The sequence below is a fragment of the Cupressus sempervirens genome, chromosome 8 (genome assembly GCF_028749045.1).
Source record: "Cupressus sempervirens isolate cs-2001-9-10 chromosome 8, ASM2874904v1, whole genome shotgun sequence".
Taxonomy (NCBI): Eukaryota; Viridiplantae; Streptophyta; class Pinopsida; order Cupressales; family Cupressaceae; genus Cupressus; species Cupressus sempervirens.
In genome coordinates this window covers 794,356,240-794,380,852 of record NC_143125.1, presented here as the reverse complement: position 1 = coordinate 794,380,852, position 24,613 = coordinate 794,356,240, and the positions used below count along the sequence as shown (strand labels likewise).

The following is a 24,613-nucleotide window of genomic DNA, read 5'->3' as shown; positions in this document are numbered from 1 at the left end:
ATAACAAATAGAAAGTACCTGGCCCATGACTAAGAAAACTCAATTATAATAAAAATAATAGCGCACATACCATTTCACTTCCATAGTACTGCACAATGTTTTTATGACTCAGACGTCGAAGTAAGGTGATTTCCTGTCAAAGGCAACTAGCAACCATCAATTTCCATTGAAAAAGATTCCAATACATAAAAATTACTTGTGTAATTTTGGAATCTTTAAGTTGATTCTCAATACATAAATTGGTTGATTTCAAAATCAAATCAGTAGCTTTGAGAATGAATACTTTATGATGGAACTTACCTGTTCCAACTGCTTTACACTTTCCTTGGACTTTGGATCATCAGAAAGCATTATCACCTCCTTCATTGCACACATTTTTCCAGTTTCACTACAAAATTGACAAGGCTGTTAGAAGTAGACATAAGCTCAGCCAATCACTGAATAATGATTATTGAATAGCTACTAAAGATGAATAAATTGTATCCAATGACCATTAATATAATGATGTCAAAAATAAAAACAAAATTAGAATTGCACCATGTTCCAAAAAAAAGTATAACATGCCCATGTTCCAAAAAAAATGAACTATACTATTGCAAATCTAAATAATAACTAGGACAATAAATTTAAATTTGAAAAACAAGATAATATTTAGAACCCTATACTAAATTGTTTACTTCAGATTGTATTCATGATAATAATTCAAAGTATAATAAGATATGCTCAAAGAAGTACTAGACAGGAAAGGGGGACTTGATGCTAACACCACCTGACACTACCATAACATTAGATACTAGAGAAGATAGCAACAAGACATAAATCAGACTAAATAAAAGATTGCTTAAAAATGCAATTCAGGTTTGCACTCGACAATAAATTTCTATTACAAAATTGTCTTCAAAAACAAGAAAGGACTGCTCAGAATTCTTACCCATGTCCAACCTGTCGTGAGGTTTTCACACCATTCCCCATTACAAAGGACCCTCTCTATTTGCTTGGCTATAGGAGAAGTGGACTTGGTAGCAATTGTCAAGTCTCCAAGTCTGAGAGATGAGTTTGAGCGACTTTGGCATGTTTGGTTGCCAAGTCGGTCAGAGGTAGAAATGAGAGTTGGGCCAAACTAGTCAAGGATGTAAAGTTGAAATCAAGGGATTTCTGATGAAATAAGTTAAAATCTTTTGAAAATCCCAGTTCCAATTTCAACTTGATCTTAGAAAGTCAAGAAAAGTTGTGGGAGATAACATTGATGAACATGTGTTGATTCCATAAATTTGTAAAGTCTGGATTTTTTTGGAAACTCCCAAAATCTAAAATCTTTACTGTAACTCCTATGAACATGAAATCACTCTCAAACATTCTGACAGTTTTTATATAAAAATATAACTTGAAGTACAAGAAAACTTATATTTAAATGCTATAATTTTTATTAATCATTTCTCCCTCCAAGCTGAAGAGAATATTTCTGCCCAAGCAAAGTCCCAACTTCTTAAAATTTCCACCATGTTCTAGAGGGGATTACAAGTTTGGATATGATAAGTAATGAATGGCATTGCCCTTCTTGCAAAATGAAGGTGATGTAGGAGCATCGAGCATGGTTTTGAGTGGACCTTATGTCCGCAAGCTTAGGGTTATGTTTGGGGCATCCCTGTGGACCATTTCCTATGTCCTCATAACTATTGGCTTTTTCAGATTGGAGTTGGAGATCTTTTGGAGGCTTCTAGTAGCATGTTCTTCCTTTATTGGAAAGACTTTGGAGATTGTTTCCACGATCATCAGTCCGTGGGAGTTATCTTATGCGATCTTGGATTTGGATTGTTGGTTAGCATGTGGACCTATATCTAAGGTCGCATAATCTTATTTTATCTTATGAGTTAGTTAAGTTCGTACATTGAGGCATCTCCTAACTGTTTATTTAATGTAATATGCCAGGCTGACTTGTGGCTTGATTTGGTATACGTATAGAGTCTTGTGATGTCTAGAGTAGCAAGTTGTGAGGCATGGAGTAGCTAAGAGCATCATGAGGGATGATAGCTTGGAGTTGGATCTTCGCATATAAGGATTGAGTTGAATTCTTCTTTGTAATGGTTATAACCAAGAAGGCCTTACAGCCCAGCACGTTGGATAGAAATCTTATGATTATATTATGAAAATATGTGTTGCTTTGGATCTGAATCTCTGTGTTATTGATTATCTTCCACCGTGTAGTTACTTGTTGGGGGTAGGTCACCTCCAAGGGGTGCACCCGGCCTTGCACTGCGTTAAGTGGTATCAAAGCAGAATTTGATCTTGTGGTAGTTATCCGGCGGATTTGTCGACTATGGAACCCTAGATCTCTTTGTTGTGAGGTGGCAGATCGTGTTTCTGACTTGCAATTGTCAAGGACTCGCAAATGGATCATTTTTTGTTATGAAACCTTGATGTGAGAGATGAAGTTTTCCTTGGGTGAACAGATCATCGAATCAAGGCAGGTTGCGAAGATGGACTGTAGATTGTCAAGTATAAGGCAACTGGTGTCTGGCAATCAGATCGCTGACGTGAGGCAGTTGCACTTTGAGAGAAATCTGATGGATAAGTTGGATCATTTTGGGAAAAATTCAACGAGAAAATTTAAAATATGAGGCCATCTTGTTTGCATTGGCATCTACTGATCAAAAGGAGAGTTGTCTAGACAGTTAGAAGGATTATTCAAAGAAGACGGATTGTTGAAATGGTGCATGATGACTTTGCTAAAGATTATGAGGTATCTTTTGGTTTCCATAAGCAGATGGATGGATCTGACTTGGGAATTGTTGAGCATCTTATTGTGTATGAGGGGAGTGCAGAGAGTTTCATCTGTGTTGATAATTTACATGTTGTTGCTGATGTGGATTTACTTGTTGCTGATACGGTTGAGGACTTACATGTTGCTACTGTTGTGGTTTTGGAATTTCATGATGTTGCTGACATGGATTTCATGTTTGAGGATGTTACTATTGCTGGTTGCGATGAGTTGCGGAGATTGTTTGTGAAGCCTTATGATGTTCAATTGGTTCCTGTGAGTAGGCATGTTGACTGGGTTGCTGATATTCATACGATTTTGATGTTTCAATGGATGAAGCAGGATATGGTTGATTTGTAGATGTGTTCTCTTGTCTTTGAATGAATTGGAAACCTTTGGTGAAAATGAAGTTGAGTGCAGATATTTCTTCTGGCATCAATGTGTGGGACAAACTTTTTTTATTTACCTCGGATGTCTGATGTAGGAGCATCAAGCATGGTTTTGCGTGGACCCTATGTCTACGAGCTTAGGGTTATGTTTTGGGCATCCTTGTTGACCATTTCCTATGTTTGTATTAATGTTGGCTTGTTCACATTGGAGTTAGAGATCTTTTGGTGGCTGCTAGTAGCGTGTTCTTCCTTTGTTAAATAGACTTTGGAGATTGTTTTGCAATCTTTGATCCGTGGGAGTTATCTTATGCAATCTTGGATCTGGATCGCTAGTTAGCGTGTGGACCTATATCTAAGGTTGTGTAGTCTTATTTTATCTGATGAGTTAGTTATGTTTGTACACTTGGGGCCTGTCCTAAGTGTTTATTTAAGGTAATATGCCAGGCCGACTAGTGGATTGATTTGGTATAAGTATAGAGCCTTGTGATGTCAAGAGTAGCAAGTTGTGAAGCATGGAGTAGCTACAAGCATCCTAAGGGATTATAGCTAAGAGCTGGATCTGCACATATGAGAATTGAGTTGAATTCTTCCTTGTAATGACCATAAACGAAAAGGCCTTACAGCCTGGCATATTGGATGTAAATCTTATGATTATATTATGAGAATATGTGTTGTTTTGGATTTGAATCTCTGCGTTATTGATTATCTTCCATTGTGGGGTTACTTGTTGGGGGCTAGGTCACCTTCAAGGGGGATTTATCTTCTATTGTGTGGTTTACTTGTTAGGGGCTAGGTCACCTTCAAGGGGGGTAAACCCAGCCTTGCACTGCGTCAAAAAGCCAAGTCGCATGAAAATTGAAGTGAGATTTCAAGGCAAATTTTTCCAAAACAAGAGATTTCTAGTCCCAACTTTCCAAAATCTCCGCCACAAAGCTTCAAGGGCGAAATTTCTTCAAAAATGGGATTCCCAATTGCAAGAGCTCAAAACCTCTGCCCGTGACATAATAAGTGCTCAAGTAAAAATTGAATGAAGTTAATAAAAAGATCAATAAAAAAGTATGGAATTCAATCTCATTCAAAACAATATTGCGTGAAATTTTCCAAAACTTGGGATTTCAGTCCCAACAATCCAAAATCTTCACCTTGATAAGGCTTGGGTGGAATTTTCATGACCATGGGATTTTTAATCATAATTTCACAACAAATCCGCCCTAGAAAGAAGGTTGCCTTGGTGAAAGTTGAATGCCAAATTGGTAAAGGACAAAATTGAAGAAGAGAAGATGAAATCAACGAAATCCTTGGAGAAAAAATGATGAGAAATGAAAATGAAAATGGATTGGATTCTTATGGTGATGAACTTCCAACTAACTAGAATTGCGAATCAAATTGAGAATCAAAATGAAGTAATGCCATTTCAAACATGAATTTGAACTTGAATTGGCAAAATGCGGATGCAAGGTGAGGTTCGGAAATCTCAAGAACTCGAGATTTTCGCCCTTGCAAAATTCTAAAAATTCAAAAGTTCTTCCCACCTATAAATGATATTTCAATGAAAGATATCAACTCCAAGTTGATCAAAAGGATGTAGAATGATGTTTGAGGGGCAAGATCGACAAGTTTGAAGGAAAAGGGTCAAGTTTTCGAACAAAAACGAAGCAAAATCAGGCTGAAAATGAGCTCCAATATTGGGCAATGTTCTTCAAAACATGGGATTCCCAATCCTAGCTTATCAAAATCTCTGCCCAAACCATAAAAGTTTGGGCTTAAAAACAAAGAAAATCAAAATTGAAGTATGCTAAAATCAGAAATTTGTGAAGAAACAAAAAAGAATCAAACACTAGAGTTTGAAATTCAAGTAGAACCCACATTGAAAGAAAAAGTAAGCATTCAGATTTTAGACATCAGCCAACAAGGTAAAGTTTTGCACATGTTGATCAAAATCTTGATAAAATTGAAATGGTGAAGTCATCCTATCTTGAAGAAAGGTTGATTTAAGGCAAATCTAGACTGCCTTAATAACATTTATGCTTATCATTTTGTGAGCTTAATAAAATTTCTCTTTTTGTTTTTGCAAGGTGACTATGAAGGAGGACAAGCCTGGAGAGTGAAAGATGGTGGCAAGCCCAAGGCTCAAGACTTCAAGCAAGAAGATAGTTTGAGATCGAAGCTCAAAGTTGAAAATGCAAATTCAATGAACAAGATCAAGATAGAGGTTAAAACGAAGGAACAAATTTGCAATCCTTAAAGTGAAAGAAAATCATCAACACTTGAATTTCTTTCGAAAATCCAAGTTCGCTTTGACTGATCCAAGTGCATGAAAGCTTCATCACTTCAAGAAGATCATGGCCAAGAAATAAAGACTTCCAAAACCAACAAGTGCAACGAGAAGATTCTTGAATGAAAGATGGAGAAAGTTTGAGAAGATAAAGCAAATTGGGAATATTCTATCACAATTGAATGCTCATGTTGAACATAGTTCAAAATTTCGGTGGTATATCGCCAATACCGCGATATTTCACAGACCTTAACTGTTCCCGATATTATCGCAGCTAATATTGGGACCGAAATTACCAAAAAGAAGCTGCAAGAAAAATTTTTAAAACCACCGAAATATTTGGAAAATGTTAAAAGTTTAGTGGTTTATGTTTTGACTTTTATCAGTTCCGTTTTCAACAATTTTTATGAGACCCGCTGCCCAAAGGGAAATAGTAGGTTGACCGTAGCACAAAGGAAAATATGGAACGCAGGTCCCAGAATCAAATTTTTTGTAGTCACCAAGTTGCAAGTCGTAGGTCACAGGTCACCAAGTATTTTGGAATCTGTATTACTATTGTGTGAAGAACAATATTTTAGGCATAATACTATGGAGCATAGCATGCGTATTAAATTTTATACATACTGTCTTTAATATTTAATAGAAAATTATATTGTGTTAAGGTGTTCAATATTTAATAAAATTTTATACTATGTTTAATATTTATTAATTCAATAAATATAATTTAGAAAATTTATAATTTTATACTGTTTAATTTATACATGTTATTTTGTAAGTGTATATTAGTAATTATTAAATATTTAGCAAATACTATAATTTTTATAATTTTTTATTAATTATATTTAAATCAAAATATCTGATAGAGGATGTAAAATCGCTTTGCTAGGGTTTTGCATGTTGTATAGCATTTTTTTCTAAAATCAACTTTTGGTTTTGTGCCTGTCATACAGCATTAATTGCGAGATCAATAGGGGTTTTTATTATGGCTCCGACCAACTTTAGCCCAATAGGTTCTACTAGTGCTAGAGTTGCTGCGACAAATGCTCATGGCGCCTCCTTTGAACAAACGACCAAGAAAGTTTGTTCCAAAAGTGTTTTACGAGGTTAGCCCTCCTCCCTTGATATTGTTCTTAATATTGAAGAGTTTGAGGATTCCATGCAAATGGTTAGAGCACCATACCCTGATTGGGTATTTTGTGGGTGGCACTCCTCCTAAAAGCATGCTTAAAGAATGGATTACCAAGAACTAGACTCTGCATGGAGTCCGGCTTAACGGTATTCAGAGCCTAACAAAGGGCTTTTTCTTGTTTTGTTTTGCAAACTCCTCCCAAGCCAACATGGTTTTTAACCACAGGTCATGGTTAGTTAGGTCCTCGTTGTTGGTTTTCCAACGGTGGTCTCACGATTTCTCAGTATCAGATGACAAAAAGCTAAAAGCCCCTATCTGGATCGAGTTTCCAGGCATTCCAATTCCCTGTTGGAAGTTTATTCATGCTATTGCACAAACCCTCAGAAGGGTGGTATGTGTCGAGCCAAAGAAATTTTTCAACGCATATCCTTAAAGGAGGGTTTGCGTTGAGGTAGACCTTTCTCGTGACCTTAAAGGATCTATGGATATTCAAGTTGGAGTGCATACCTTCTCTCAAAGGGTGCTTTACCTGAACCTATCGAACACCTGTTGCAGGTGTCAGTCGATCACAAGATCAAGGACTGCCCCCTAGTCGTGCCTCATAAGCCAACCCTTGTTAACGAGTTGCAAGAAAAGCCTATTGATAACATCAAAAAGGATGAGTGGACAACCGTGACACGCAAGGGTAAGGATGAGTGGACAACTTGTCACTCCGGTGATCCAACCACCCATTTCAAATCCTGGTTTCCAGGGAAAGGATTCAACTATGAATGCCTCTCGGCCCGCTTGAGTCTGCACTCCACAGGCGGCTTCCATGTCCCTCATGGGTCTTAACCCTTATGCCGCTCACATAGCCATTAAGGTCATGGCAAGGACTCAAATGGTGGTTTGGAGAAGCGGGAGACACTTTCCCTACAATCACCTCCAGCTCATTCTTGCACAACAGTTTCTCCTCTCTTGGGGATGAGGACGACATGCAAGAATTGTTTCCATGAATGTTCTTTCATGGAATGTTCAAGGTCTCACCAACCTCTCTCGCAAGTACTATGTGCGAGATACTAGACACAGGATTGGTATCCTGGATATCCTTTGTCTCCAAGAAGTTAGGATTTCAGATTTTATATTAAGCGTTGTTTGTCGCATTATTTGGCCAAATTGCGTTGTTTTTTTCTTCCCAGCATGAAGCTGGTCGAGGTGGTGTTGTTTCTCTTCTCTCACCTCGTTTAATTTCTTTTGTTATCGCTCATGGTTCTAACCCCATGCACAGGATTGTTTGGATTTTGTTGTCCTTCCAAAATCATTCTTTTGAGATTGTTAATGTTTGTGCTCCCAATGATGTTGTTGAACATTCCCAACTCCAACGTTGGATGGTGGATCCTTTGCCACCTGCCACTTGGGTTGTTTGTGGGGACTTAAATATGGTTCAGTTGGCTACTGACAAGGAAGGCATTCTACCATTTCATTGGACAGCTAGAGAACGAGAGGCCTAGTACTACATGCGCAATAAATTAGGCCTTTTGATCCCAATGCTCACCACCGCTAGCGTGGTGGGGTTTGGCACACTTTGTCTAATTTGAGAGCTAGCTCTGACAAGATTTTTAAGAGGTTTGATTGTGTGATGATTTTTGTACCATCTTTTTTCTCTTTTTCTAAAGAAAGAGCTTTACCTATCATTCCTTTGCCAGATGTGACCTTGTCAGACCACTTTCCCATTCTCTTTACCATCGCCTAGCAAATAGCTCAAAGGTATCCTTCTAAGACTCAATTTTTTCTCAACACGTCATTGTTGAGTCATGAGCCCACTATGGCTCATATTTTGCATGTCTGGAATTTAGAGTCTCGACCACAATCACAAATTGGGTGGATATAGTGGTGGAATGATACCATCACCCGTACGGCCAGATTTCTCTAGATCTATGGTAGGCAACTTGTTTTGTACCACAAGTGTTCGTATGACGCCACCACCAAAGATCTGTACATCGCCTCAGACACTCTGGTCTTGAATCCTTTCGTTTCAGACCTGCAACTAAGGCTTCCCAATCTTCGCCATCAAAAGAAAATTTCGAACAATTATGCTACCAAGAGAGCCCAAATCAAAGCCCGTCTTCACTAGCTCCAAGTTGGAGACCACGCTTCCAAAGAGTTCTTCCAAGCTCTTAAAGCTTGTCACCCCTCTATGGGGATAAAAAGAATCAAAGATGGGCAACAGGTTCTTTCAAACTTTCCTGACATTCTTCAAGCCTTCGTTCGTCACTATGAGAAGGTTTTCACTGCTAGTGATTTTACTCTGAAGCATGAGCAAGCTTTGAAGGAGTGTATTGTTGTTACTCCAAACCGTCTTGCGGCTGAGCAACATGCTTTCTTTGAGCAGCTGCTCACCCTCAGCGACCTTAAGGAGGTTGTCTTTTCCATGGCAAATGACAAGGCCCCTAGGTCCGATGGGTTCCCCTGCGAATTTTACAAAGTCTTTTGGGACTCTATTGGGCTTGATCTGCATATGATGTACCTAGAAGCATTCCATTCCAAATCATTATGCAATATTATTAACAAGGGCAGCATTAAGTACATACCTAAATCTAGCAATTCGAAGGATATATGTAATTGGCAGCCTATCACCTTGCTCAATGTTTCCTACAAAACCATAGCTAAGCCTTGGCGCTCAAAATCCACTATCTTTTGCCCTTGAATTTTCGACCAAAACAAACTGGCTTCATCAAATCTTATTTTATCTTGGACAACATCATTGCAGTCTAGGAGGGTATGGAATGGGCCAGCAAATCTAAGCAGCAAGCTTTGTTTCTTAAAATTGACTTTGCTAAAGCATATGATCACATAGAATGGTATCTCATTCTTGCTATGCTTCATGCTCTTGGCTTCGGACCAGTTTTTCTTCAATCTGTGGAGATGCTTTTTGGCGAGGCTTCCGCTTGTATCACCATTAATGGCAAGCAATCTAAGACCTTTGGCCTTTTCAAATCCATTCGCCAAAGTTGTCCCCTGGCCCCTGCTCTTTATGTCCTGGTTGCCGAAGGATTTGGTTATTTGTTTGGCTCATTCCATTTCTTCTGGTCAAGTCCGCAATATTTCTCTTTCAGAGTCCCCGTCCCAGCTAGTCAATGGACATTTTGCTACTGACTCCTTTCTCATCCTTATTGAGGATAAAGCTAATGTCAGCAACACACTTAAATGCTTGGAAACTTTTTGCATGGCTTTAGGGTCTACCATTCAATTGCACAAGACGCTCTGCTATAGATAGTCCTTCCTCCCCGCTCCTCTGTGGCTTGCTCAATTCCAGTGGGGATGGATCCTACATGGAGAGATCTTTCGATTTCTCGGTATCCCTTTTGCTTTCCAGGCCTTGGCGGTTGATCTTTGGAATGTTGTGTTAAAGAAAATTGCTAAAAAGCTGGACTACTGGCTTACTAAGCCTCTCTCGCTTGATGGCAAGTTCCAAATTTGCCCCAAGCTTTTAGCCACGACTCATGTATACTATTCTTCCTGTTGGGCACCTTCTAGAGCCTAATATGCTAAGTTGGGAAAACTTCTTAGAGATTTCCTCTGGGGCTCGAATGCGAAACATCATGGTTTCCACCAAGTTGCATAGGAATATTGTTGTTTGCCCAAAGAATCTGGCAGTCTAGGTCTTATCTCCACTCAAAAACAAGACATTACCTTGTGTGTCAAGTGGGTCCTCAAAGCTCTCTCCGGGGATGAAGCCTGGAAAGTTCTCCTTCGGCACTACATCTCCTCTAGTTTTCCTACTCATAGGCTGGCATGGAAGGGGATAGGATTTCAGACCCTTCTCATCACCATCGAACCTATGCACATTCAAGGCTCCTTTGTGGTCAAGAGCATCTAGAGAGATTGGGAAGGGGTCAAGTCATGGCTTCATTGGGCTAGCAACAATTTTAGGGATGGGCTTTCCCCGAATCATCATAATAGTGGTGGTCACCCTTATTTGCCATTGAGGGTGTCCCTCTGGCCAAGATTCAAGGTGTCAGTGCTCTGCGTTTTTTCAAAAGTGGCATAACGACACCCAAAGATTTATTTTCTAGAGCCACCATGAGTATGAGATCTTGGGAAGATTTGAAGGTCCAGTTTCGTCTAACTCACCTAGATCGGCAGACTTTTGATTTATTGGTCTTTGTCTTTCCCTCTCATTTGCTTCACGAGCTAGGTACTCAGTAAGTCAAGCCTTGGTGGAAGGATTGGAAATGGTATCCATGTACTCCTCTTATCAATTACAAGCCTAAAATGGGATACTTGTGGTTGGTGCCGCACTTACTCATGGTTGAGACTCTCAACCAGCACTGGCATATCCACTCTGTGCAACAGAATTGGAGATACAGGTTTAACATTATTTTGAAAGCCATCACTAAGCCAAAGATTGCACACTTTGCTAGGTGTGTCCTCTTCCAAGGCCTACCTATGGGACCTCGGCTCAAGCATCTGGGTGTTCCAGACCCTCGGTGTCTCTTTTACGGTCAACCAAAGTCTTTCCTGCACATTTTTTGGTTCTGTCGTAGGGCTCAACAGTATTGGCTTTGGATTCATGATTTCTTTAGACCCTTTAGACCAAAGCCATTTTCTTGGCATATGGCCCTGCTTGGGGACTCCACCAAAATTCCTTTCAAATCTTCTCAGATTTGGCATGCTTTCAAGCTGGAGATTTTATTTACCTTATGAAAAGATAGAAATGTGATCCTTTTTACTCGCACTTTTTTTGATATCAACGTTTCTATGTATACTAAAGTTTGCATATGTAATAATGTTCTGCTATAGATTCAAATACATGCCAACAAGGTGGCCCTAGAGATCACCCACCTGCAGGAGTTGCTCAATCATTAGGGCAATGCTTCATGTACGATTGCCCGGGTGCCTCTAAATTCCGCTTTGGCGGATCAGACTCCACTCCGTGGGTGTCACCACAGGCATAGCTCTTCGACTCACCACTCACAGACACCTCACTCCCAGGCCCCTCACCGCTCTCCTAGCGGCTGGGATGTTTAGTGACGCCACTCTGCCTCTCTGCGATGTGGTTTTGGATGATCCTCGGTTGCTCCTCCTTCTTGCCTCTATGGGTCGGTCGATTCCTCCTGCCTCTGACCCCAAGTGGTCCTTCCCCTGCCTGGATCTGGCGGGAGAAGATTAAGAAGAAGTTGTTGCTGTTGACGATGAGTGGGCTCCTCCTGAGCCTCTCTCAAACCCCACACACCAATGGGGTTTTCATCATCACCAAGATCCTCCTCCCTCGGTGGCGCTGCTCTGGCCGCCTGAGGGCAATTATGTTTTTTTTTTATGAATAGTTTATAGTTGTTTCCAATTTCATACCGAGTGAACTTTCGCGAAGTGATCTTGTATCCCCGGCCCCTTTTTTGTGAATATGTAACTTTTATATTTTATTTAATAGAGCATGGACTATTCATTAAAAAAAATAACAAAATAAGAAATCTTATTATATTAATGAATTTTATTTATAATTATACTACTAAATATTTAATATACAATAATTTGCTAATTATAAATTTTATTAATTGTATTTATTGAAAATTTTAAATTAACAAATATAGTATGAAATTTTCTTAAACTAATGAATACTATCTTACTTTGATTAATATATGGTGAATATCTCAAATCATTATATGTTCTACAATTGGTGTGTATGTGTGCTCTTAAGAATATTTTATTAAATTGGATTATTTCAAATGTTTGATAAAAGTGCCAATTTATTGCCGAAATTTTTGCCCGAGTTTTTGGCGATTCTAATATTTTCACAAATTTTGGTCTAGTCAAAATATTGCCTAAACTGAGTTTTTCAACTATGATGTTGAGTATCAAAAGATATTTCCTCATCTTCAGAGAATTGATCAAGTCTATAAGATAAGAATGTTGATGTGGCATCTATCCATTTCCAACTAATTAAAAAGTTTATTACACATGTTCAAAGCACATTCAATCATATTGTACCTAGTGTGCAAGTAGAAGGCATCTAGTGCCTCTACCTGATCTATTTCTCAGTGGCTCTCAAAAGCATTGTAATTTTCTTATTGGCTCAATGGGGCACCTTCATGTAATTGGATGATCGTGATGAAAACCCTTATTAGGGTTTGTAAAGGGTACATATTGGCCCTTGATCTTCGCCCTTCGTTGTATTTGAATATCTATAAAGGCTAAGGCCTTCTCATTTGTAGCCCAATAAATTATAGGTACGTTTGGTGAAGAGATTTGTTGGAATTGTTGCCATAGTGCTATCAAAGTAACTATTGATTCATTGTCGGTCTTCATTGACGATTACTTGTGTTGTGTTGGAGTATTGCATGGTTTCTTCATTCCCTCAATTAAAGTAGATTTCATTTCATGCTGGTTAGTATTGTATGGTTGAATGGAAGATATTTTGCGTGCACCTTTAGTGGGCCCACTTAGACCAAATTACTAGCTGTTTGGTGATTGTACGTTTGCCTTGCATATTTGGGAATTTAACTTTGATTATTGCTTGTATATTTATATGCATCGATGGATGGTGTTAATGGAATGGTGGTAGTCTAAACATCTTCCATTTACCTTAGGAGATTGCACTAGCTTGGTTGATGTAAATAACTAAGCTATGTCTCATAGAGTCACAAAGACATCCATAGTTTCTTGCATTCTATGAGCAGACTAGTTATGTAAACCCTTGCCCTTTGCAAATTCTTTGGTTAGAAGTGGTTGAAGTAGTTGATATCCATTATATGAACAACATAAATCTGTTTGTGATAACCAGCATATCACATCATAAAACTAAGTGAAAGCCAACAATAAGAAGGAACCTTGAGGTTGTCTCATGTGATCACGCAATCCATATTGTTTAGCATATCAGCATCCTTATTCAAGACAGAGTAGGAGATTTGGTGTTTCATCTCAGAAAACTAAGTATTTGGTGTTTCATCTCAGAAAACTAAGTATTCAATTATGTATGTTGGAGTGGAACAGACTCACATCAACAAAACCAACAAGCACAAGGACAAAGGCACTTAGTTTGAGCAATCTTCAAACTTGCAAACTCAATAATCTGATCCTGTACTATTAATAAAAAACTTCACCAGCAATCTCCAATGGCCAAAATGATGCTTTTAACCACTAAAGATGTACATTTCAGAATTGCTATGAAAACCCCAGGTCCAGGCAAGATGTACAACCTCTTGTGGAAGGGCAATTTGTCTACAAAAATCAAATCTTCTTCATATGCTGCAAATAACCACTCACTTTGCAGTGCCTAGCTATGGCAAGAACTTAAGAACAATACCCAAAATGCTAATGCTTTAGGAGATACGAGAAAATATTTGATTCCACCCGCTTAGAAAAAGCACTTTCAATACTCAGTATCGTAAAATAAAATTGAACTAGCCAAAACTCAGTCCAATCTCCACAAAACCCAGACCACACCAAAACCAACAAATTCACATCAAAATATTGAAAACAACTTCATTTTATTCCACCCTGCAATCACCCAACAAATTAAAATCAGTTATACATCTAAAAATTTGAGCACCAACCACCTAGGGTGGGTATCTCACCACCGAAACCAGCTAACTAAGAGAGGGTTTTCATCCTCCAACAAGCAAAGATGATCTCTGGAAGTATTCGAACAGCACAACCATAAGTTGTCAAAAGTGAGCATGACAAATGAGAGCTCAAAATAAGAATATAAAGAGGGAGATAAGAATTAATAGAAACCTTTCTTCCATTTGTATTCTTTTCCCTCCAAAGCCAGCTTTAAAAGGCACATGAAAATAACCCCAGAATTGTGAAGCTCTTAAAAATAACATTTATATTTCTCTTTATTCCCTTTTTCCTTCTAGGTATCACTTTTTGGGAAGTAGAAACTAACCTTTAAAGTATTAAATACCCCCCAACCCCCCCGCCCCACCCTCCTTGGCATCACAATAGAATATCTAATTGGCATCCTTTTAAAAACAACTTAAAGTTGTCTCTCTATAGAAACATTAAAACTCGCCAAGGCCAAAACTTTAAAGTATTGCACTCTGAACGGATAGGAGATGGAAGCCAAGACCAAGTGCTCAAAATAGTGATAATTATCCAAAGTCTGAAACTGAAAGCATGCTGAGCCTGGGATAAGACCAAAGCTAAGACAAGCTACCAAAAATAGTGGTTACAATAAATAGTAACTGCTAAAAATATTAAGTCAACCAATACCCCTACTAACCAATCGATGCCCAAATTGACACTAACCAAAACTAGCAACTTACTTAAAGTAGTAAGTCCAGGACAAATTGTCCAGGATCACTCCATAAAGGGTCACTCAACTCCATTAATCCCTATAACCACACTGGCAATATCGAAATGCACCTCTGCTTTTGCTAGCACCAACCCAGAAAGCCAACACTGGCTGCACAACAAGTAGAACTTTAAAATGGGGATATTGCATATATTTTTGTCCAACTTAGGATGACTAACATTAAGGTGGCAATCCCAATATCCATAATTTCTAAACAACAAATTAGCCAATGATAACAGCATAAGCTATGTCATAATGAAAAAAAGTACAGCAAACAGACCTCAGTTCAATTGACCTGAAATGAATGTCTGCTTAATCAATAAGTAGCTCACATTAAGACCTCTCCTAGTGCTGGACCCTCATACAGACTCATTTTGCAAAAAAAAAAAAACTTTAACATAGTTGCAGATGACAGCTGAAAACATATTTGAGGCAGAGGTGCTCTGTGTGATCTGGACACTTAAAATGCTGATGTCAAGCAAAACAAAGTCCTCAATGACAGATTTGGTAAACAAATTGTTACAAAATTACAATTTACCAAAATCAACAGACACGGTTTTCCACAGCTTGCAGAATTGTCAAAAAAAGGACAAAACAAAAAAGTATGTTGGGTTTGAAGAATCTTAAGTATTCAAAATCCAAGAGTTTCAGTTGCTGAAGACTTGGGGGTTTTTCTTCAAGGTTGTCTGTAACATGTGCTCTATAGGACCTCTCTCATAGAGGTGCCTTAGTATTTTATTAAACTAAACTAATGTTGCTTCAGTCTATGAGTCTTAATTAGAGTTCCAACACAACTGAATAAAAGTGAGAGCAATTGCAGGCCTTCTGTGGTGTCCATTAATTGCTGCTTGGGAAGGGAACTCCATAAATGTCTCGGAAGGCAACAAACAATTTTTATAGCTCATAAGATAGGGTATTATGGAAGCACACTGACACAAAGTAAGATTCATGTCCATTAGTTAAATGGCGGAACATTCACACTAAGGACCCAAAATTCTGCCCAAAAAAAAGGTAGGAAGTTGTCTGCAGAAAATCCTGTAACATACAATGCAAACTATTTTGTCCAGATGATAGCAGGGGTTACCAAGGAAAGCAGAGGATGAAATAGCTGTGAATGCTCATTTACAATATCAATTTGAAATCTTGAACAGATAGAGAGAAAAAAAGGTTTATAAGAATCTGCAGGCTGAAATGCAGTGAAAGAAAACTACAGTGATTAATCAAATATGTTTAATGACTTTTGAGTTTTAAGACAGGTTAGATCTCTTTAGATAGAAATTCAGACAAATTGTGAAATTCATGCAAATCAATTGATGATATTTTTGCAAACCTATCTGCCCTTCCAAATAAAGCCAGACTTAGTACAATTAACAAGAAAATTATATTGTTCAATAACATGTGTGATCAACATATTAATAGGCAAAACACTATACAGATCATGAGTAATCAGTTTGCAAAAATGATTGAATAGTAGAGACATACTTGTTAAGACCAGCATAAACGTGTCCAAATGTTCCCCTTCCCAGAAGTTTTCCTTTCTTCCAGCGTGATCCAGGGCTTAAAGGATTGTCAGCCCTGCCAGGACTTCGAGGAACTGCAGAAGATGAGGAAGATGCTGAACCAGAAGCAGCAAAGGGTGATGAGTTTGAAATAGATAGTGGTGGTAGTGGCAACCGATGCCCATGGTGTTGACCTTCTTCTAACCAGCTGGTTGGGGATTCAGGACCTGCTCCAAGTGCATGAGGATGCAGAGGAGTAACAGCCCCACTCTGAACTCTTGAGCTTGGACCACTTGTCATTCTTGGACTCGGAATGGGTGAACACTCTGGGCTGCCCCTGCTCTGCTGCCAAAAGGGCTGTCCTGCCATATCTCCAACAATAGAATTATGCCCCGAATTATAACCTGAACCAGGACTAGAACAATGACCTGACCCAAATAAAGCCGTCTCAGGATAAGGTTTTGTTGCCCAGAAAGCATTGCTCTGTGATTGTTCAGAAGAAACATAAGCTCGCATTGGACTCCTTGAAGGACTTGATATGGAACTTTCTGGTGCACTTGCTAGTATTCCATTAACTGGAATTTGCAGACGTGGCGGAGCATCTCTATTGCTCAATAGAAACTTTTTGGGTATGTTTGAGTGATTATTGTGGTGGGAAAGCGGACTACCAGGTCTCAGAAGATCCTTTCCTGAATTTTTCCTACTGAGCTTCGGAGATTGTGCTACATTCATCACACTTCAATTTGTACATAACAAAAGGATGTGTTAGTACAGGAAAATAGCCTTCCAAAAAAAGTGCATTTCAATCACATTTGAACATTAGTGCAAAATATTACATAAGATACATGTTAAAGGATGAGAACAAAATAGCTGAAATGAGATTAAGATACCAATATAATTTATGTTAGGCTATGAAGGAGAACTTACCTCGAACAACCAAAACCATTTGCTAGGACTCTACCAGAGAGGTCTAAACTACAATGATTACAATTTGTATTTAATGGCCCATTGTCTTGTTGCAGATCTGCAGTTTCAAAACTAACTACAGAACTCACACTAGAAACAGGTGACGATGATGAACCTCCATCCAAATCTGTGGCATCCAGCCTGTTTAATATGAAATCAGGTGAAGGAAGTGGCAAACCAGGAGATGACCTCCCAGATATATTCCCCAATGGTTGAGGCACATTGATCCCAGACTCTGAACGACCCAATATTGATGGCACTGCAGACGGGAGAGGAAGCGGTTTTCCATTTGGCCTCTCAGCAAAACTCTGGCAACGTGAAACAGGGTTGGAAGGTGAGGGTGACCTGGAGTCTACCCGGAGTCCGGACCCATTCTCAGAAGCTGTATCAAGACTGTCTCTTCGAGAGCCTCCTGAAGACTTGAAGCTTCCCTTATCATCTGACAAAAACTTGAATTTTCGAAAACCATCAAATATATTATCTTTACTTCCTTTCTTCTTCACTTCTTTCGAAGAAGATTTCCTCCACCATGATGGCATATTGCCAGTCTCCAAGATTACAGGCCAAATGCCAATGCAATTTATTTGTGCAGCTTTAAACTTGGAACCTGACTTAGGCGTTCCTCACATCATAACATCATCAATAAACAGTTCTGCCAGTACAGAGAGAACCGCATTTGCAAATTTTAGGCAGTGCAGAGAAAGCATCTCAACAAGCAAGAACTAATCAAAATGTCAAATGACAATTTCTGAGAATGTTAAATTACACTCTCTCAATGAAAAGAGAGACATTTCCACAAAGATGATGTTGTGGTCAGAACTTAAGCAGATGAAGGCCAAATAATGAAATACATTAACTTTGATTTTCTCATCCTCCAAGCCTTCTTGGAAAGTAATGCAAGCAAAAAAAACCTGCAAGGAAGTTGAGTATAAGAAGATTATATACTTGTAGATTCCTAAACATTGAAAAATAAAATATTAAAGCATAGAACATAGGGTGAACAGCTACAGAAGAAAATAGTTAAAAAGCCTCTCATAAACAAGTGCTCGTATTTCTTATATCTTCAATATTTGTTTAAGCAATTAAAACACGGATGCCAAGGATATCACATGTATATTGACTTTGCTCATGATGAACAACAAAATGCTCTTTACAAATATAAACAATTGGAACTAAATGTTAACATGCATAAGCTAAACAAGCTGAAGAAGTTTTACTGCGACCAAAGAAAATGCATAAAATTTTGTATACTACACCCTAACAATGCTAACACACATGTAGATCAAATGACAGAAACACGTGAATACATCATTTTCTTCAATAAACTTTAGAATTCTTAGCATTGACAAATTCCCATGTTTGACATTTGAGGAGAAAATGGCAAAACAAGCATAGAACAATGAGATGTAAGCATTGCCACATGATAGTGACAAATTGACAATACATACAAACTCAATCATAATAACTAGCCTACATAGTAACATACAAAATCATGAATTTATCAAAAACATACAAAATCATGCAAACATATATGAAGCAGAAGATGCCCAGACAACAGAATAAGAGATGCGTCACAAAAAAGAACATACAAACCTGAAGGTAAAATACATTAAGTGTTTGGTGTAGAAGTACAGAGCGGACTGTTGCTAATCATTACAGAATGGTAAAATGTGAAACTAAAACAGTAAAATTGAATGGAGCTAGATTATGTTAGCATGCCTTCAGTAAATTTTTTGTCAACAATATGTTTACAAGTCTCAGCTCGATTTTCCCTCAAACCAATAGTATTGCAATTGTGAAAAATTACTGAAATAGATAACTCAAATTCATCTATCTAAGAAATGCCAAGAAATAAGCAATCATGAATTATTATATTTTAATTTATTCATAATCTATTTTATTTTACTTTTCAGAATTATTTATAAATTACCTTATTTTATTTACAATGTGTACTTTATTTTTTATTTGAAGCACTATATTTACTGAAGAGTCATTTTATTTGATATATTTCAAAAGTTGTTTTTAAGCTATTTTATTTATATTTTATTGACAAAATATTATTATTTTCGTAAGAGTTATTTTATATTTAATTTAACTAAGACTTATTTGACAGTTACTTTAATTTTGAACTATTAAAGAACTATTCTATTTGTATTTACTACAAATTATTTTTTGGAGTTAATAGTTATCTTTAAATGTAATTTTATTTTAAAATTTTAAATATATGTCAGCTCTTTAATAGTTCTTGACACTTGTTAACACACTCGTGCCATTACACTCCATTCCTTGCTGCCATTGTAGTTCCACCTGCCAGGTCGTTAGACAAAGCCATATCTATGGATCTAAGTCAACCTAGTCATAACAATAAAGAAACATTTACAAGTTTGAGCTAAAATTGATCCCAGGAAAAACACATCTAGTCAATGAGATAAAACTGCTTTTTAACAGCCACAATCCAAAAATATAACCAAACCTGAAGCAAAATTTCTTCATCCAAAGCAGTAATATTTATAAGTCTGAGAACAGAGTATACATAGGACCTAAATCACAAGGTTCAAATTCGAATTTGAGTTTGGTGATCATAAAATTTGGATAAAGTTCAGCCAGGGTAAAAATCTGGAAAAAAAATCTGACATTAAGTTCACCTTATACAAATTTATTTAATTTAAATAAGTAAATCCACAATGCTGGCATACTAATTTAACATTGGTAAATAATTTAACTAAATAACTCAATACTATTTTTAAATAAAACAATATTATAATGAATATCATAAAATTCGGAAGAAGTTTGCCAACAGTAAAAATTTGCCAAAATTCAAATTTCATGGATGAAGTTTGGTGAATCCTGCAACTTAGCATAGCACCAAAATGTCTATTAATAATAGACTTGAGAAAGAAAAAGCTATGCCTCTAAGCTAAATTTGTCCCCAAAACAAACAAACAAAAAAATTTGAGCTATGAAATATCCTCCAATACAAAAACGTCTGCACAACTGAATTACATTTATAATCAAGACACTAAATATGATCCTGTGCCACTTTTGCCACCAGATGAAACATTAAAAATTTCTGAGCAAAATTTAGCCCCCTCCTGAAAAATGCATTACATACATAAGCTGGCTAAATTGCCCTTGTCAGATATGTTTACAAGCCCGATTGAAAATTAATCTTGAGAACAACATAGAAGAGTCTAAAATCTAAAGCCAATTTTGTCCTCATGATGAAAATGTTTAATATCTGAATGTCTGATCTAGAACTGCCTCACAGGTATAACTATTAACAGTTCTAAAACAGAATGATTATGGAGGACAAAGCTATGTAGTTGTCTCCCCTAGTGGGGATTTCTTTCTTCTCTTAGTGTTTAGTGGTCTTGTTCTGGCCTTGGGCCTGCTACTTTGTACTCTTCGAGTTGTTCTGAATAAATTTATACCCCTCTTTTTTTTTTAAATCAGTTATTAAACAGAAATACCCCTTAAACAATAATAATTCACAAGCCTGAGAAAACCTTGCTCACAAAAACAAAAAAGTGTACAAATCTGACCAAAATGTGGGAAAAGCATTTGCAAGCCTAAAGCTGAAGTTATCAGGAAAAAAATATAAACTACAAATCAGTCACAATTATGCTCTTGAAAACCAATATTTATCACAAGTCTCAGCAAAAAGCATTTACAGGATAAACAAACCTTCTGTCTGAGAAGATTATTCCCTGTGCCTGACCTAAATTATCCCAGCACAACAATACTTGCAAATCTGATGTAGAATGACCCCCAAGACAAAACTATTGAGGACTCTGACTTAAATTTGTCTCAAAAACAAAAATATTTACAACAAAGCAAATATTATCCCAAGAAAAAAAAAATTACATGGCTGAACTGAATTTTTTCTCATGACAAAAGTACATGAAAACCTAAGTTTGTCTTGATCAAGAACAGCAACATTTGTTTCTCGGCTAAAATTATCTCCAACGAGAAAACAACTACCAAAGCAAACACAAAACATTCTTTAAAGAGAAAAATCTAGGTGACAGTGTATATATTGCCCCAAGCACAAAAAGAGTTAGAATCCTGAACTGAAATTTCCCCTAAGAGAAATCTGAAAAGTACTCACAAGCCTACGCTAATATTATACCAAAGGGACAAAATATTTACCATTTGCTCAAACTAATGACAAGAAAAGTTACTTATAAATTGGAGATCAAATATTCCGGTTAAAAGCATTTTCGAAATGGATTAAAACTTACTGCCCTACCAAAAGTATTTTAGTAAAACTACCTTGAGAGTAAGAAAAACTAGCAGAAAAGGCAGAATTGAGAATACCTATCCGAAGACAAAAACATTTGTTAGCAAGCTAGAATTATCACTATGACGAAATGATTTATAACCTTGAAATAATATTGCCAACAAGATGCAATTATTTATGAGCCTGACCTATATTTTCCCTATAAACAAAAAATATCCACAAATCACAACTAAAACATTGAAGGGCAAAATATCTATAAACATGAAGCTAAATACTCCATAAACAAAAACAATATTACAGGTGTAAGCAAAAATTGTTTCTTTGGCAAAACAATCTACTGGGCAGAAATTGAACTTTTGCCCTAGACAAAAATGTTTAGTATTTTTAATGCTGACATTGGCATAGTGTGATGTTTAAGTTGTGATTTTGTTGTTCTTGACACTTGCCATCAAGGTTCAAACCCTGCTAAGGTGTTATTGTTGAATATTGTAATCGATGATAAGGCCCCACTTTGCAACCTCAATGGCTCATAGTTTCAGGTCAAAAGCGTGTACTCATCTATTTAAAAAAATGTTCCGTATTATTAAATATTTTCCCTCAAAAAAACAGTTATACAACATTTAGACAAAACATTTAGAAAATTCCAAAATATTTTCCCTCAAAAAAAACAGTTATAAGTTCTGGATGACCTTTACCCACGAGAAAAGGATCAACAAATCTTAACTTGAATTATTCACGAGGCATATTTAACTGGCTTTTTCTCCTTCTCTTCTTTTGCATGCATCCTGAAGATGGATCACATAGTGTGATCTGAAACGTTGATGTTAAAAATTGTTCACACAATCAAATCCAGAAAACAAATAATAACACTGATGGATTGTGGAAATCTGATAGCTCTAATGGGTTAAACTACCCACAAAAATTAAAAACAATAAAATATTTGGATGTCTGAGCTAAATGTGCCCTGAAAACAAAGGTATTCAAGACAAAGAGCTAAATTTGATCTCATTTCAAACATTTACACGACTCGGCTGAAATTATCCCAAAACAAAAATATACATACATCTCAGATGAAATCATTCCCTTTTCAAATAGAATTACACCATGAAAATAACATTTACAACTCTTAGCCATATTTGCCCCTAGATATAGTTTTTTTTTATTGTGAATATATGCTAAAATTCTTCCTATGGCATACAAACTTGAAGACCTATGGGCTGAATTGGGGCAAGTATATTTATTATTTACAAATCTTAACTGAATATTTGCTCCAAAAAGAGAACATATTTACAAATCTACGCTAGAATTATCGCGGGGCAAAAAAATCTACAAGTCTGAATTAAAATTATTCCTTGGGCAAATTATTTAAATACGCGAGTGTCTGAACTAAAAAACATCCCTTGACTTACAAAAAAGTAGGCTTGAGAGCTAATGTTATTTCAGGCAAAAAAATATCTTAAGTACCTGAGTTGAAATTTACCATCACCGAAAACTAACCTACATTAGAAATGTTCAGAAACCTCGACTAAAATTGCCCTCTGCAGAAAACATTTAATAATTACTGCCTGAACTATCCAAAAGAGTCTGAACTTGAATTACCCAAGGCAAACGTATCTGAGTTATCCTATACACAAGATAAAGAGATATTTGCGAGTCTGGGCTAATCTTGTTCCGAGAACAAAATTATACATGAGCGTGAGATAGATTTTGAGATAAATTCGTAACCGGAATTATCCCCAAGATTATCACCAGCACAATAAATATGTAAGTCTCGGATATATTTATTCACGGCACATGACTATTTGCAAATGAAATTATCCTCACGACAGAATGACTGACGAGTCCGTGTTAAGTTTGCCCCTGAAGTAGATATAAATAGAAGTCTAACCTAAATTTGCAAGGATGTTCAATAAACTCGTGTTCACGACATAAATTTGCCTGACGAATAAAACATTGGTTTTAACCAATATAAGGATCTAACCTAAATTTGTCCCTAAACTAAAATTTTCTACGAATCTGGCCAGAATTGGCCACTGAAAAGTAACGATTTACAGGCGAATCTCATCTTAAACGTCTCCGCGATGAAAACAATTCATTACTATCCTAAAAACTCTATGATTATGCCGTCAATTGACCACACGAGATATAAAATGTCATCGAAGCAACGTTGTTTGTAAGTATGTGCTAAAATTATCAACAGAACGACCACATTCACGAAAATCACTCTCAATTAAAATTAAAAGTGTTTATCGACGAGGCTGAGCTAAAATTACCCCAGTACAAAGGCATAACACAAAAAACAGCGCACAACGAACAACATTTTGCTTAAACAAATTGCTAACCTCAGACTCCGACGGAAGTCGCCTCACAAAGAATGAAGCACTGCAAACCTGAGATTCGAAGTCACAGCCAATCGGAAAACAGGAGAAACCACAATAATTCTTACAATGCTTTCACGGCCGCACTCTCTACCGTCGCCAGGAATTCCCCCGCCTCCCATCCTCCAAACAAAAACACCGCTGCCGCAGTTCACGGGAATCCAGACGTCCCGCACTGGCCAGCTGCGGACACAGCTATAATCGCTGCTCCCGAACCCTTCGGAGACTGGAAAAAGCCCTCAAAACCCTCATTTTCCGCTTTCATTTTCAGTACGAGAAATACTAGTGTAAGATATTATAATATTCCAATCAAAAGGCCGTGAAGAGTATAAGGCTGTCAAAGAAAACACGTAAAGATTTTATCTGCCCTGCTTTAAAACAAAATGCTGTGCTTAACACAAGAATGCCATGGAAGCGCCAGCTAAAAGCTTCCTTCTTTTTGCCTCTCTATTTTTGCTAAAAGCTTTCTTTCAGTAAGAAGCAGACTCCCCAAATGCACGCCAAACTCGCGTGAAATTATCTCGAAACCAAATTACGGAACCCAAATGAAAATTAAACGTAACTCAAATGTTATTATATTCTTCTCCGTTTCTCGTTGAGAATCACAATGCAGCGAAATGAAGACGAAATGAAATGTAAATGTAGCGCAAATGAAATTGACATTTTGTCGAAGTGAGGTTTTTATTATTTCCCGTCGCACGTGC

The 24,613-nt window shown here is 37.2% G+C and overlaps 1 protein-coding gene across 2 annotated transcripts in view; it reads right to left on the bottom strand.

Annotated features, from left to right (window-relative positions):
- Window positions 1-24,008, bottom strand: part of YDA (Protein kinase superfamily protein) — a 63,118-nt gene extending 39,110 nt beyond the window's left edge. Inside the window, exons 1-6 of one of the 2 annotated variants that reach the window (XM_089795364.1) lie at window positions 23,874-24,008; window positions 18,149-18,202; window positions 17,253-17,943; window positions 16,309-17,061; window positions 301-388; window positions 71-133 (exon numbers count right to left, since the gene is read on the bottom strand). In XM_089795364.1, the coding sequence (XP_089651490.1) occupies window positions 71-133; window positions 301-388; window positions 16,309-17,061; window positions 17,253-17,830 (1,482 nt within the window). In that variant the 5' untranslated portion in view covers window positions 17,831-17,943; window positions 18,149-18,202; window positions 23,874-24,008. Of the gene's footprint in view, window positions 1-70; window positions 134-300; window positions 389-16,308; window positions 17,062-17,252; window positions 18,203-23,873 lie in introns of both variants that reach the window. The other variant, XM_089795365.1, reaches the window with a different exon arrangement.
- Between the last annotated feature and the right edge of the window lie 605 nt (window positions 24,009-24,613).